The following is a 16,359-nucleotide window of genomic DNA, read 5'->3' on the forward strand; positions in this document are numbered from 1 at the left end:
AATTTCTTTCTTTCTTTTAAAATAATTGTAGGGAGCTGGTTTTTTGTTTTTGTTTTTGTTTGTTTTTTTTTTAGACAGGACATTGATCTGTTGCCCAGGCTGGAATGCAGTGCATGATCATGGCTCACTGCAGCCTGGACGTCACAGGTTCAAGTGACCCTCCCACCTTGGCCTTCCAAGTAGCTGGGACTACAGGTGTACACCACCATGCCTAGCTAATTTTTTGAATTTTTTGCAGAGATGGGGTCTCCCTCTGTTGCCCAGGCTGGTGTTGAACTCCTGGGCTCAAGCAAACCTCCCGCCTTGGCCTCCCAAAGTGCTGGGATTACAGGTGTGAGCCACTGTGCCAGGCCAGAAACTGTGTTTTTAACAAACACTCTAGGTAAGCGGCTTTCAAGCTATTTGGAAAGCAAGCAATATAAATTTTATATTACAATCTGGTATACATTCACACATAAACATATACAGCAATGTATTTAACTTAAAAGATTTATGTCATACTCTGATATGTTCTAATCTATTCTATTTTGTTTTTTAAAAACTGCACTGGCAACACACTAATTGGTTTTAACTAGCAGTTTGAAAAACTCTGGTAGGTAATTCTTAGCAGGCAAGGCTGAGAACCTTTGTTTTAAAGGAGGGAGTGGAAGGAAGGGACACTAGCATTAAACCACACAATCAACAAAATTCTAGTTCTCTTCACCTACCCTACGGGGGCAAACCTCTGAGCTATCCTGCAAATTAGGCTATGATAGTTGTTCCTGAGGCTAATTACCTGAGAAATTCAAGTAACAAAGGTTTGATTATAATAAATCACATAAAGTTAGATTTACAGGTGGGGTCAAATATCTGCATTTTTAACAAGTGTCCAGTTGATGTGTATAATAAAAGTCTTCAAAAATTGTTTATTATTGATCTGACAAATTGATTAGATCTTCCTTTAATTTACTGAACACAAAACACTGGAAATCACCTGACTTGCAGAAGAATGTTTTACTCAACCAATAGAAACATGCACATTCTCACTTTCTGAGTGGTTTATCAGGGAACTATTAATTACAACTTTAAAGAGTATATTTAATGCAATATACTTGGAAAACATTACAAAAATTTTTTTAAAACTGTTCATTTCCTTTTTTAACTGTTCATTTCTATACACTTTTTTGCTAATAGAACATTTTAATGAAATTCATTTATCTTATGTACTTATATAAAAAAATCGGGGCTACTCTGCACACTGCCTGTGGGGTAGCCCTGTTCTGCAAGGAGCAGGAAAAAAAAAAAAGAAAGGAAAAAAGGAAGGAAGGAGGGAAGGAGGGAAGGGAGGGAGGGGAAAAGAAAAGAAAGGGAAGAAAGGGAGAAAGGAAGAAAGAAAGAAAGAAATGATCCTATAACCATGAAATCAGAGATCCTGGGCAATATAGTATGGATAAGTTTTATGTAAGAAAACATGGAACTAAACTTACAAAAAAAGACCTTGGTCCTTCCTCAAAATATTGGCAAATGAATATACAAGTTTAAGTTAAAATGCAATGTTTAAAGCATACATATTTTCTCTTTTTTATGATCCACCCCTTAACTATCTTTTTTGATTAATCAACCATCTACCAGTCCAGACTGTGTCAGACAGTACATCTTCTCCTGATTAGAAAAGCAACATAGAAAGTGACAATGTGAATCCAAGATGAGACAGAGTATTCCCAACCTAAGCATAACCTGAAAGCAGGACTTCTGTCATTAGACAGAAGAAATATGAAGAGGATAGGATTTCTTAGTGCCAGACCTGGCAGAACTGGTAAATGCTATGACATTTCTGGGGTTTGGAATAAAAGTCAAAGAGGAGACTTGGGGTCTGAATAGGAAAGTTTCTCAAAGGGCTGATGAGAAAAAGCAGATCATCAACAATGGATTATTATTTCTAAGCCTAAACTATTACCTGCATCATTAGCAGGATGACTTTTTACACCAAAACAAGATGAACAAATTTGAAACCAATCTATAAAATAACCGCAACTGTGTAACATTTTTATCCCTATATTTTCTAAATGATATACTTTACCTGTGCTTCAAACCACTTGTATTTTCTGAACTGCAGTTAAAGTTAGGATTGGGAGGTACCATTAGTAGAGAAATTAGACCAAAAAAAAAAAGAGTTGACACTGAGTTGTGAACTCTTTTTTTTCTTTAAGTTTAATAGCCTCAGTGTGTCCTATATGAGGCAGGATAGGGAAGCCCTGGATTGGTGAACACTAGTTCATGAAAATTAAAGATTTAATTTATGCCAGAATGCTTCTCTATGTAACTTTATAGCTTGGCATAAATGAGTTTAATTACATTTAAAATTTGTGAACTAAAATTACTTTTATCTAGTATTTCTTCTTATACAGGCAGCCCTTGAGCGGGTAGGAGTGAAACTGCTACTTTTCTTTTTGCTTAAGGTTATTTCTGATACTGTCCTAACAATATGAAGTTTATTCCTAAAATCTTATTATTTTAAAACAACAGACTTACTTATATTAACCAAACATATAAATATTACTCCCATAAAGTGTCGTTATACATTATAAACTAAGGCAAAATATTTAATACTTTAGAGACTTATCATAATATTTTAAAGTATAATGAAAAAGTAATTTATTATCCTGCTTAACGGCAAGAGTCTATTATTCAAACACAAGAGAAGTCTAGAGAAGATTCTGATAACATAAAAATAGCAATATTTTAAGCCAAACACAAGATTTTAATATATTTTCACTTAATAAAATTCAAACCATCTGTCATCTCTATAATAATTTGACAAATAATAAGCATATAGTCTTTTTTAATGAACTTACCTGATCAAATCGTAGAACAGGTTCATTTGCATTTTCAAAACTATACACTTCCACCATTCCGTCATCTCTCCCAACAAGTAAATCTTTAACCCCATCACCCACAATGTCAAAGCTGTCAATACACAAAATACCTTTAAAAAGAGATATGTGATAAGTTATTAAGAAGACTAATAGTTATGGTCAAGTATACGCCAAGTAAGAATGAAAAAAACACACATACCGACTCAGAATGGTGAGCAAAAAAACTTTGAGCAAAATCACGTGCTCTTCTCTTGTCCATCCACATTCATCTATTTCCAGGTCTTTAAATATTATCTGTGTGAGAATGGCCCCTACATTTATATCTCCCTCCAGCTCTGGCCAAAGCTCCAGACTTATATATTCAATTTGGTATCTTCTCACAGACATCTGCATCTTAAACTTTCCATACCCCAAACAAAACTCTTTATTCCCCTCTTTACCATACCCCCTCAATACTGCTCCTCCCTCTGTCTTCCCCCATCTCCATAAATTATTCTACCTAGCTGCTCAGACAAAAACTCAGGGCTACATCTCTTGATTTCTTTCTTTTTCTCACCACCCCTCATACCAAAACCGCTAGCAAATTCCATCTTCTCTACCTCCACAATACATACTGAAATTGTCTACGTTTCCAGCTACTGATAGCCTAGACTAAGCTAGCCTAGACTAGAATAAATTATAATTCTTCTAACTGGTCTCCATGCTTCCAATTTTGACCTCCTTCCCCCCGCCCCCTCCAATCCATTCTCCAAACAGTGTCCTTTGTTTTGTTTAGGCTTAGTAAATTCAATGTCACACTCCCACTGACAATTTTCTAATGACTTCCTACAGCACCTAGATTAAAATTCAAACTGTTTTCCAAGGCTTACACAATTTGGCTCTACTCTACCTCTCTGACTCCATCTCCTGCCATGTTAACGCATTTAGCCAAACTGACTGACCTTCCTACTATTCCTCAAATGAATCAAATCTACCTCCACCTCAAATCTTTCACACTTACTTTTTCCTCTTCCTGAAACATTTTTTTCCCCAAATCTTCATATTGCTAACTCTTTTTCTTATCAATCAGATCTCAGTTCAAATTTCACCTCTTCTAAGAGGCTATCTTTGACTACCTGGTCTAAAAGTGACCCTCCTCCTTCTACCATCACTCTCTAATACACAGCCCTGTTTTATTTTCTTCAGGTGACTAGGTAAAGCTGTCTTATGTATTTATTTGTTTTTACTCTGTCTCTCCTAATAAGTATTTGTTGAAGGAATAAATGAATATGTGAACATCCTGAACATATACATAGGCATCTCACTACCTACCAAATCAGTTACAAATTCTCCTTAGAAAGGTATAAATTCCTTAGAAAACAGGAATATTCTCTGACCCACTGCACTTCTTCTTTGCCTCATAACAAAGACTCCCAGATTCCAATTAATTCTGTACCTCAGACAACTAAATTACCTCAGACAATTAAAATCCAATTAAAATTGGATTTTAGCATAAAATGATATTAGCCTATAAAAACGTATCAATACCAAATTACTATCAGCATTTCTTACTTTTAAAAAATTATGCCAATAGTATAATAGACCTGACAAATAAACAAATACTAGATAAATCAAGGTGTGAATTGCTAAGTCTGCTATGTAGTATAAATACATAAAATAGAATAAATTATATAATTTAAGATACTTAATAATCATTGACACCTCAGAATCTGAACTACATGAAAAGCATACCTCCTCTCTTTTTCTCATTTTGAATTTCCCACTTGTGTACTGGTTTGGATGTAGTAATCTGAATAAGCGCAAGTTTTCCATCTGATGTCCCAAACAAAAGGTCTTCTCCAGAGTCACCTAGTTATAATTAAAGTCAACATATTATATTTATCCTACAATTAGTAATCTCTTTAAAATTAAAATATTGTTATGTAAAAATCTCATTTTAAAAAACACTATAAAAAGATGTAAAACTTAATTTTTGAGAATGGTTATATATTCACACAATTTTATAGCTATAAGAGATAAGATGTTTCCCCATTATATAATTTTAAGATGAAGAAACTAGGTTGGGTGCCGTGGCTCATGCCTGTAATCCCAGCACTTTGGGAGGCTGAGGTGAGAGGATCCCTTGAGCCCAGGAGTTCCAGACTAGCCTGGGCAACGTGGCGAAACCCCGTCTCTATAAAAAATACCAAAAAGCTAGCCGGGCATGGTGGTGTGCGCCTGCAGTACTAGGGAGGCTGAGGTGGGAGGATCCCTTGAGCCTGGGAGGTCAAGGCCGTGGTGAGTGAGACCCTGCCCCCCAGCCCCCTAAAAAAGAAAAAAACAGAGAATTAAAAGTTCAATAGCTCGTGCTGTTAGTTACTGGCAAGTTACCAGAAAGACAACTGTCTCAATTCTAGTTTATGTCCTTTCTACAATTTCCCATTTTCACTTAATATTAAAACACATAGTTGATTTGTGAAAAATAAAATCCTGATTACCGCCATTTCCATTATGTAGTGCTAAGACAGTAGGGGGTCCAGGAACTTCAACTGCATATATCACATCAGATCCCTGAAGGAGAAGTATTTAAAAACTGAAACAGAATACAAACTGAAAATAATAGAGGCATTCATGAATAACATCAATATTCAAATACAGTACTCTTAGTAACACCTAGAATAAAATTGCTTTAAAAATTAGGTTATGAATACAACTTGCATTTGTTAGCAATTTTGCATATATCAACTGATTTGAAAACAACATATATATATATATGCATATATATATATATATATAAAATGTAAAGACCAAGGAGAAAACATTTAAAATATTCTCTACCTTTAATACATTTTAAATACATTGTTTGCCTGAAAACTTGACACTGGCAGATTTTCCTATCAAGTCTCTAGGAACAAATTATTCCCTCTGTCCTCTCTAGGTTAACTGGAAGTCTTTAACTTGGAATACATCCAAATATTTTAACAGACACAAAGTTACTTCCTAAGGAAAATTTTGGCCTTGCCTTTGGGTATTCCCAAAATCTGCTCCAGTCAGAGGCTGAATGACCTGCTACTTAGATAAAAAAACAAGTTAGGTCCTTATATATTTATCAGTTTTTCAATTTTGCTACTTGTAATGTTTGTCATTTTGGGCACAGTATTTGTGATGCTGTTAAAGAATGAGTTAGAAGTACTTATACTCACATGGAAAAAATATCCATGATCTATATAATTCAATGAAAGCAAAATTTGCAAAATGGGCCGGGTGTGGTGGCACACGCCTGTAATCCCAGCACTTCGGGAGGCCAAGACAGGTGGATCATCAGGTCAGGAGTTCGAGACCAGCCTGACCAACATGGTGAAACCCTGTCTCTACTAAAAATACAAAATTAGCCAGGTGTGGTGGTGAACGCCTGTAATCCCAGCTACTCAGGAGGCTAAAGGAGGAGAATCGCTTGAACCCGGGAAGCAGAGGTTGCAGTGAGCCAAGATTGCACCACTACTCCAGCCTGGGCGACAGAGCAAGACTCTGTCTCAAAAAAAAAAAGAAAACACAATTTGCAAAATTATAGTTAATATGGTATGACATTTTTAATTTTTTTTTTTTTTGAGATGGAATCTCACTCTGTTGCCCAGGCTGAAATGCAATGTTGTGATCTCAGCTCACTGCAACCTCCACCTTCCGGGTTTAAGTGATTCTCCTGTCTCAGCTGCCCGAGTAGCTGGATTACAGGTGGAGGCCAACATGCCTGGCTAAGTTTTGTATTTTTAGTAGAGACAAAGTTTTGCCATGTTGGCCAGGCTGGTCTTGAACTCCTAACCTCAGGTGATCCATCTGCCTCAGCCTCCCACAGTGCTGGGATTACAGGCGTGAGCCACCACACCAGGCCTAAAAAAAGTGTAATGTTTATTTAGAAAACATAAGAAAGCCATATGCTTTATCTTTTTTTTGAGCCAGGATCTGACTCTGTCATCCAGGCTGGAGTGCACTGCAGTGGTGTGATCATAGCTTACCGCAGCCTCGACCTTCTGGGCTCAAATGATGTTCCCACCTCAGCTTCTTGAGTAGCTGGGACTACTGGCATGCACCACCATGCCCAGCTAAATTTTTTTTTAAGAGATGGGGGTCTCGCTATGTTGCCCAGGCTGGTCTTGAATTCCTGGAGTCAAGTGATCCTCCAACCTCGGCCTCCCAAAGTGCTGGGGTAATAGGCCTGAGCCGCTGTGCCCAGCCTGTTTTATCTTTTATTTAAAATATCATATTAAAATTTACAGATATCTACACGTAACTATACAAACACAAAAGAATATACACAAAACTGTTAAAAAGAGGCAACCTCTGAAGAAATGGATTATTCACAGAGATAGATGGGGAGTGAGAAAAAATTATGCAGTGCAGAGGGAAAGACTTCAACTTTATTTTCTACAGATCTTTAGTAATTATTTTAAAAATAATAAGCATATGGATCTCTTGTCAAAGCAGAATCCTAGAATTCAGTCAATTTCTAATTGAATGCTAAACAGCTCCTGTTAAAAGCCTTGTTCAAAACAATTCATATTTAAAAGCATAGGCTACAGGGGAAATTAATCATTCGTAACTCTAAAATGAACCTTTTTTCTTTCTTTTTTCCTTTTTTTTTTTTTTCTTGAGATGGAGTCTCCCTCTGTTGCCCAGGCTGGAGTGCAGTGGTGCAATTTCAGCTCACTGCAACCTCCGCCTCCTGGGTTCGAGTGATTCTCGTGCTTCAGCCTCTTGAGTAACTGGGATTACAGGTGTGTGCTACTGCACCCGGCTAATTTTGTATTTTTAGTAGAGACGGGGTTTCACCATGTTGGCCAGGCTGGTCTCAAACTCCTGGCCTCAAATGATCTTCCCATCTCAGCCTCCCAAAGTGCTGGTGTGAGCCACCATGCCCGGCCTAAAATGAACCTTTAACATTACTTTGTCCCTGGGGGGTAAAAACCTCATAGACTCACTGGATCTTTCCTTTCACAAAAGGGCTGATGCCAAGAAATGGCCATCTGACTATGGAATTCCAAAGAGTGAGATAGCCTGTGGTGGCATGGACTTCACAGCTCAACTTTTTCATCAACTGCACCAACTATATCAGCCTGTTTCTGATCTAGTTCATCTACCTGTTACATGCTGTTTACATTTAAACATTATTTTAAGCATCCTGTAGAGTGTGTGTGTGTGTGTGTGCATGTATTTTATTGAAAGTCACTCTCAAGAAGATATAGTGGTAACTATTATTACTCATAACAATGACCTGAAGCAGTTGTTTTAGCCAATCGTAGTTTTTACCAGAAATATAAGGACATCAAAATGAATTCTCCCTCTATCACTCATTTACTTCTCCAACATATATTTACTGAGTGCTTATTCCATATACTTCCATAAACACTGGATAAACTCAAGTTATATAACATCCTCCCTCCAACCCAATTTCTTCCTTTAATTTGATTTTTTGGGGAAGATAAAGGTGATGGAAGAAGAAAACAAAACAAAAAGGCAGGTAAAGGTTCTCTGTAGTCAAAGTACCCCATTCTGATAATAGCTCAGAAATTGTGTATGGTGAGGCAAAAAACACCCTTTTTCTTCCAAATATGCTTCTCTAAAAACTTACAAAAGAACACATTTGACTCAAGTTAAAAAAATTAACATGTCAAATTATTTAAAAATTGTTTCCACATGTTTATAAAAGCACTTAAAACAGTAACCACTACAGTTATTTATCTCAAGTACATAATGTTCATCGATATTCTTTCACATAAATTATAAAAAATTAGAAAAATACTAATAACAGCAACCTGTAAAACTCGGAGCACTCTGTCCTGGCAGGCCAATACAGGTGTGATACGAGATAATCTTTCCACTGGAAGGCAGATCACATCATTGATTTTATCCCCAGAAAGGTAATAATGTTGGTCTTTGCAGTCACAATAATGGTTATAGATGTAACTTGCACTGAGAAAGAGGTCTGAGCCAGATATGTGCCTGAGAACATTAAAATAGTAATTTTTAAAAAGCACAGGTACTGAATTTTTTTCAGAGATAAAAACAGAAAAATGTATACAGTTTACTAACATTTTATTATAGACTTAGAGAACACAGTTTTTAAAACTTTCTCCTAGTTAATTCCTAGTCTTTTTGGTATAACACTGTTTTTGATTTTGAAAGCTGAAAATGAGGATGTTAAGGCCTCAGGCTTCTCAATAAAAACTGAGCTCAGAAAAATGGAAAACAAAGACAAGATAATGATAATTTAACTGTATATATCCAAAGACAATTAATACATCAAAAAATGACTTCTTTGTGTACTATGTGCCAAGCACTATCTTAAGTGATTTTTATGTATTAGATCAATTAATCATTGTAACTCTATAAAATAAGGACCATTATTATTCCTTTTTACAGGTGAATAATAAAGTGTTAAATAACTTGCCTAATGGCACCTAAGTATTAAGTAGTAGATTAGACTGCAACTCAGTTTTTTGCTCGAGTTAGCTTTCTTACTACCACACTAAATTGCCTGAAAAAGTCTATTTTAAGTGATTCTACCTCAAACTAAATGATAAACAGCAGAAAAAAAATGATTTCACTAGAACTTTATCTTGAAAAAAGAAATGAAAACAAGTTTATTTCAAATTACACAACAAAATTTAGTCAATAGTCATAACTATATTCTAATTATTAGACTGAACTGAGTTTTTACTTGGGTGAGCTAAAATGTCTTGACAAAAATTATATTTAAGTGTGATATATTTTTCACTTCTAGGTTGTTATTACCATATTTATCATAAAGAGGGTAATTTTATTTGAATGTTTCATGTATTCCTCTACCTCCAAGTTCTATTTAAAAATTTTATATTAAAATTATTCTCTGAAGAGCTTATCCTACAATAATCCTCCCTGATTTTCTCTTCTTCAGTTATTAAGTGGCCTCACTTTGTGGCTCTATATATGATTGAATAGTCCTCTTACTATTTTTATCAATTTCATGAAATTCTCTATGTTTTTCAAAATTTTAAATTCCATTTTGAAACCAATCTGTATTATATTTGCATTATATTGGCCAAAGTACTATTTAGCAATCTCTATTGTTGACATGAGTGGGAATACATGGCAACATTAAGCAGGAAAGGATATGTGGTGACTAATGTTAAGTGGTCAGTTTCCTTACCGAATATCTTCAAGTTATAACTTTTGTTTTCCTGTAAAACCTTACAAATGTGGGGATTCAGACAATCAGTTTTCAAAAATTGAGTAAAGACCTTTTCTATCCCATCTTTGCCACTCTAGTAAAAACATTTAAGAAATCACTTAGACTATTACTGAGAAACTATCTTTCTCACACTACTATCCATATAACTGTCCGAATGTAGAGTTATGCTATTAACACATTACTTTCAGTATTTCACAATTATCACTGGCCATGTCTATATACAAGTGTATTTCAAAAGTGTTACTATTCTTGTTAAACCATTTGAAATTACATATTTCCACTTATCATTGTTTAATTGTTATCCAATTTCACCAAGCCAATGTTTTACATCCCAAACATCAGGAGATGTGCTGTGCATTATACAAAACTTTGGGCTGAATCAGTTGTTTCTAGCCTAAGAGTCTGGCTGATTATATAACTTGACTGCACTAGATTCAAAGGAAGAACTTAAAAAATAAAAATAAAACCTACTCCTGCTTATTTTGATTCGGTAGGTATAAGGTGGGACGAGGAATTGTTTAAGGGGCCCAAGGGATTCTTCTAAGTAGCAAATTTAAGAAATAGTGAATTAGATGAATTTTAAAGCCCTTTTCAGCTCCCTGTGATTCAAAAACTAAAATCTGAATTGCAAAATCTCACATATCAGGAAGCCATTTAGGGAGCTATATTTCACTTAGAGTCTTACCTGATATACCTGAAATTATACCCTATTGGTAATCACTAACTTTGACAGCCAGCCTTTTAACATAATGATGCTACCTGAAAACCAGAACTATCAAAAATAGCCAAGGAACATAAAGCTAAATATCTAGATTTATTTTCAATTTTTTCCATACCTTGATCATGAATCAAACTGAACCAAGTAGTCAAAAATGATTGTATAAATACCATAAAGTTCTTTAAAAAAAATTTCAACAACCAATTTAATATTGATTGTAGGTCAAATTTAGTTTCTGACTAATAAAATACCTTTAGTTAATTTTATTTTCCAGAAAGCCTATTAAGATATGATACTTAATCAGTTGCCTTACATCTATCCAAAATATTATAAATAAGTATGTAAAAATACAAAAAAGAACACTAGACATACATAGCTTTAATGCTTTCAGTGAGGTTTGTTTCAAAGGAGAGGAACTGTTTTCCTCTTTTTGTGAAGCCTCTAATCTCAGATGCTGCAGCAATAAAAATTTTCTCCTGAGGTGTGTTGAGAACCCCTCCCAGTTCCAGCCTTGCAATCTTCGGCCCCGGTAAAGTCTTGAACACTGCCTGAAAAAATCATTCAGGAAAAAAGTACACAAATTACTTTATTGTGACCATTTTTTCCTTTACAATAGAAAATGTTATGATGTTAAATTTGCAAAATACTATAGTTCCACTATACAGAAATAATTTTAGATAATAATCTATATACTTTAGTACGTCTTCAGGTTTTTTGCTATACTTAACTTTTAAATATATATTCCCACACATATTTGAATGCCATTGAAATCTAAATCCTTGTAATTCAAAGTACAGTTCACTAAGCAGCAATGTTAGCATCACTAAATTTATTTAAAATGCAGATCAACTGAATGAGAATCTGTATTTTAACAAGATTCCCCAGCTGGTTCCTATGCATATTGAAGTTTTAGAGGCATTGGCTTAACAATACTCCTACGAACAGGAAAGTCCATTTGGCAAATTCTTTAATGAGGTCCAATGAACAGGTTTTTACACTTCAATCATCTTTTAAAACTAATCTTTCCTGGCTTCTTTACAATTTTTATAAATTTTAATAGTAAAGGACTGTAGAATTTACTGAAAATGTGAATGTATGACTTACCATCTATAATCATATATCTATTTAACTGAAAACAACATTCATTTCATTAATTTTTTCGTGGTTATTTTCCATTTTATTATTTGCACCAGCTTCTTCTCCACTTCCTCCCCATGACTTTATATACAGAGAATAAGATATCTGGGAGAGTATGAATAATGGAAACACTGAGTTTCTGGTAGTTTTTATTCTCTTCATCTTTTTGGAAATTCCATATAATATATAATGAATACCAGAATTCACATCTCAGACTCATCATTCTAAGTTTCTAATTATGATCTGTAAATATGATAATGTAATAGTAATAACTTCCTTGATTAGGTTAAATTAAGTGGAAAAGGCTGTGGGTTAGTTGCTTCCATGATTACATTATGCTACGTAAGATATACTTAGCAGACTAGAGAAATTTCCTGCGGGCTTTGATGAATTAGATTACCATGTTGTGAGAAGGACTGTGAGAGAACCACAGAGCAAGAAATTGTAGAGACCTCAAGGAATTGAGAGCAGCCCCTGGTTTACAGATGTTAATAAAGTGGGGACCTCAGTCCTATAATAGCAAGGAACTGAATTCTGCAAACAACCACATGAGCTTGGAATAAGACCCCACACTCTAGAAAGGAACACAGCTCAGCTGACACCTAAATTGCAGCTGTGTGAAACCTTCAGCACAAACTCCTGTGCTACAGAAACTGTTAGATAATAAATGTGTGTTGTGTTAAGGCCCTAAATTTAAGGTAATATATTACACAGCATAGAAAAGTAACCCACGACCACAGGATGCCAAAGGTGCCTTACAACTAGCTAGCAAATTACTTTTGTGCTACACGCAGACTCATACCTCACATAACTATTTACCTCAGAACCCATTTTCCATTACCTGTATTTTAGGAAATTTTTAACCTAATATTATTCAATAAATAGTGCATTCTCTTTTAGAAAACCATTTTTCCCCTTCACAAAGCTATACTTACTGCTGCTTCTCCTTTCTTCATGCCAAAGCACATAACTACCCCATCATGATCTCCAATAACCACCTGTAACAGATGGAAGAGAATCTAAAATTACTATTATTAATATTATGACCTAATAATTATATACAGGGAAAGCAAGATTCTTAATTTATAAATACTGACTTAATAGAGATCAGAAAATCTAGGAAAGACACCCCCACAAAAAATAATCCTCAAAAGAACAAGAGCCAAAAGAGAAGGATATGGAGAGTCATTAGAAAAGTAATTGGCCATAGATTTTGTTCCTATAATGCTAATAGGACAACACAATATGTTTTGTTTTGCTTTTTTTCAACTTTTATTGTAGGTTCTGGGAGTCCACATGCAGGCTGTTATGAAGGTATACTGCCGGACAACAGAATTATGGACAGAAATGCCTACAAAGTAATTTTTTTTTCATAACTGGAGCATAAGAACATTTTAAGATTAACTTTTAAAACAGATTATCAAAGTTGTGACTGACATATTTAATAATTTTAAACACCTTTTTTAAAAGAAAAATTTTAATGTATGAAAATGTACACAAAATATTATAATGAATTATCATGTGCCTATCACCTAGTTTCAACAATTAGCAACATGTAGACAATGAATTATTTTGAAATAAATATAGAGGGACATTTTAACACTTCTTCCTCAAAAGGAGCTATCAAACAACCTTGGACCAGTTCCAGTCCATGGCCTGCTGGGTACCAGGCCACATAGCAGGAGGTGAGCAGCGGGAAAGTGATCATTTACAGACTGAGCTCCGCCTCCCGTCAGATCAGCAGCGTCATTAGATTCTCATAGAAGCACAAACCCTATTGTGAACTGCGCATGGTTGTATGCTCCTTATGAGAATCTAACTAATGCCTGATGATCTGAGGTAGAACGCAGTTTCATCCCAAAACAATCCCAGCCCCATTGGTGGAAAAACTGTCTTCCACGAAACTGGTTCCTGGTGCTAAAAAACTTTGGGAGCTCTGGTTTAAGAAACTACTACTTATCAAGTTTAGGCATAGTATCAAACAGAAAGAGTCACAATAATCTGAAAAAGCTATTTAAATACCCCTCCTTATTTCCAACTATGTATCTGTGTAAGCTGGATTTTCTTCAAATATTTCAACCAAAACAACATAGCGCAACAGATTGAATGCAGTAAACAAATATGAAAATCTATGTGTGCATGCTTATGCCAGACATTAAACAAGTTGCAAAAAGTATAATGTAATGACACTATACTCACTAAATTCTTTTTTGTCTTGAAAAACAGTTATTTTTCATAAAGACATGTTATGTAAACATGTAATGAGTTAATTTTTAAAAATAAAATAGTTTAAGCATTTCTTAGTTTTCATTTTAATATAGTAAGTATTGATACATACAACTTACATAAACAAATGTTCTTTGGGATCCTCAATCATTTAATTGTGTAAAGGGGTGCTGAGACCAAAAATTTTGAGAAGTACTAATCTAGTAGACTTAATACAATAAATGACAATCAGAAATCTGTTGGTTTATCTTTTTTATTCTTTATTTTTTAATTGACAACAATTGTACATATTCATGGGGTACATAGCAATGTTTCAATACATATAACATATACTGATCACACTGGGATAATTAGCATATCCATCATCTAAAATACTGATCATTTCTCTGTGTTGGGATCAGTCAATATATTCTTTTTAGCTATTTGAAACTATATATTGTTAACTATAGTCATCCTATAGTGGTATAGACTACTTGAGCTTATTCTTCCTATCTAGCTATAATTTTATATCCTTTAATAAATATCTCCCTATCCCTCCCTTCCCTCTACCCTTTGCAGCCTCTAGTATTCTCTGTCCTTTTTACTTTAACGTGACCAACTTTTTTTAGCTTCCACATATTAATGAGAACATGTGGTGTTCAACTTTCTGTTCCTGGCTTATTTCACTTAACATAATGTCCTCCAGTTCCATCCATGTTACTGCAAATGATAGGATTTCATTCTTCTCTTTTTTTTTTTTTTTTTTTTTTTGAGACAGAGTTTTGCCCTTGTCGGCCAGGTTGGAGTGCAGTGGCACCATCTCAGCTCACTGCAACCTGCCTCCTGGGTTCAAGTGATTTTCCAGTGTCAGCCCCCCAAGTAGCTGGAATTACAGATGCCTGCCATCATGCCTGGCTAATTTTTGTATTTTTAGTACAGATGGGGTTTCACCATGTTGGCCAGGCTGGTCTCCAACTGCTGACCTCAGGTGATCCGCCCACCTCAGTCTCCCAAAGTGCTGGGATTACAGGCATGAGTCACCATGCCTGGCCAGGATTTCATTATTTTTTATTGCTGAATAGTATTCCATTGTGTATATATACCACTTTTTTTTATACATTCATCTGTTGCTAAACACCCAGGCTGATTCCATATCTTGGCTATTGTGAACAGTGCTGCAATAAAACATGAGGGTGCAGTTGTCTCTTTGATATAATGATTTCCTTTCCTTTGGGTAAATTCCCAGTAGTGGGGTTGCTAAATCATATGGTAGCCCTATTTGTAGTTTTTGAAAAATCCTACATACTGTTCACTATAGTGGATGTACTATCCCACCAACGGCACAGAAGAGTTTCCTTTCTCCACATTCTTGCCAGTATTTGTTGCTTTTTGGTTTTTTGTTTTCTTGTCTTTTTGATAACAGCCATTCTAACTGGGGTAAGATGATACTTCACTGTGGTTTGATTTGCCATTTTCCTGATGATTAATGATGTTAAGTATTTTTTCATTTTTTTTGGTCATTTGTATGTATTCTTTTGAGAAATGATTAGATCATTTGCCCACTTTTTAATCAGATTGCTTGTTTGTTTGCTATTGGTATATTTGAGTTCCTTGTATATTCTGGATATTAATTCCTTGTTGGAAGGGTAGTTTGCAAATATTTTAAATCCCATTCTATGATTGTCTTTTCACTCTTGTTGATTGTTTCCTTTCCTGTGTAGAAGCTTTTTGGTTTGATATGATCCCATTTGTTTATTTTTGCTTTTGTTGTTTGTGTTTTTGAGGTCTTATTCATTAACTATTTTCCCAGACCAATGTCCTAAAGCATTAACATTTAGGTCTTTTTTTGTTTGTTTTTTGTTTTGTTTTGTTTTATTTTTTTGAGATGGAGTCTTGCTCTCCTGAGTAGCTGGGATTACAGGTGCCTGCCACAACGACAAGCTAATTTTTTTGTATTTCTAGTAGAGATGGGGTTTCACCATGTTGGCCAGGCTGGTCTCGAACTCCTGACCTCAAGTGATCCACTCGCCTTGGCCTCCCAAACTGCAGGGATTACAAGCGTGAGCCACCACACCTGGCCACATTTAGGTCTTTGATCCATTTTGTGTTCATTTTTATATGGGGTAAGAGGTGGGAGTCTTGGTTTCATCCTTCTGCATATGAATATCCAGTTTTCCCAGCACCATTTATTGAAGAGGCTGTCCCTTCCCCAGGGGCTGTTTTTGGCTCTTTTGTCAAAA

General features: G+C 35.2%; 1 protein-coding gene across 1 annotated transcript in view; it reads right to left on the reverse strand.

Moving 5' to 3' along the window:
* The window catches only part of BBS7 (Bardet-Biedl syndrome 7), a 45,808-nt gene that overhangs the window by 25,358 nt on the left and 4,091 nt on the right, over window positions 1-16,359 (reverse strand). The window contains exons 3-8 of the mRNA XM_024245818.3: window positions 12,850-12,912; window positions 11,150-11,325; window positions 8,645-8,831; window positions 5,333-5,405; window positions 4,587-4,703; window positions 2,835-2,965 (exon numbers count right to left, since the gene is read on the reverse strand). Of these exons, the coding sequence (XP_024101586.2) occupies window positions 2,835-2,965; window positions 4,587-4,703; window positions 5,333-5,405; window positions 8,645-8,831; window positions 11,150-11,325; window positions 12,850-12,912 (747 nt within the window). The remainder of the gene's footprint in view (window positions 1-2,834; window positions 2,966-4,586; window positions 4,704-5,332; window positions 5,406-8,644; window positions 8,832-11,149; window positions 11,326-12,849; window positions 12,913-16,359) is intronic.

This window comes from Pongo abelii, chromosome 3 (assembly GCF_028885655.2).
Source record: "Pongo abelii isolate AG06213 chromosome 3, NHGRI_mPonAbe1-v2.0_pri, whole genome shotgun sequence".
Taxonomy (NCBI): domain Eukaryota; kingdom Metazoa; phylum Chordata; class Mammalia; order Primates; family Hominidae; genus Pongo; species Pongo abelii.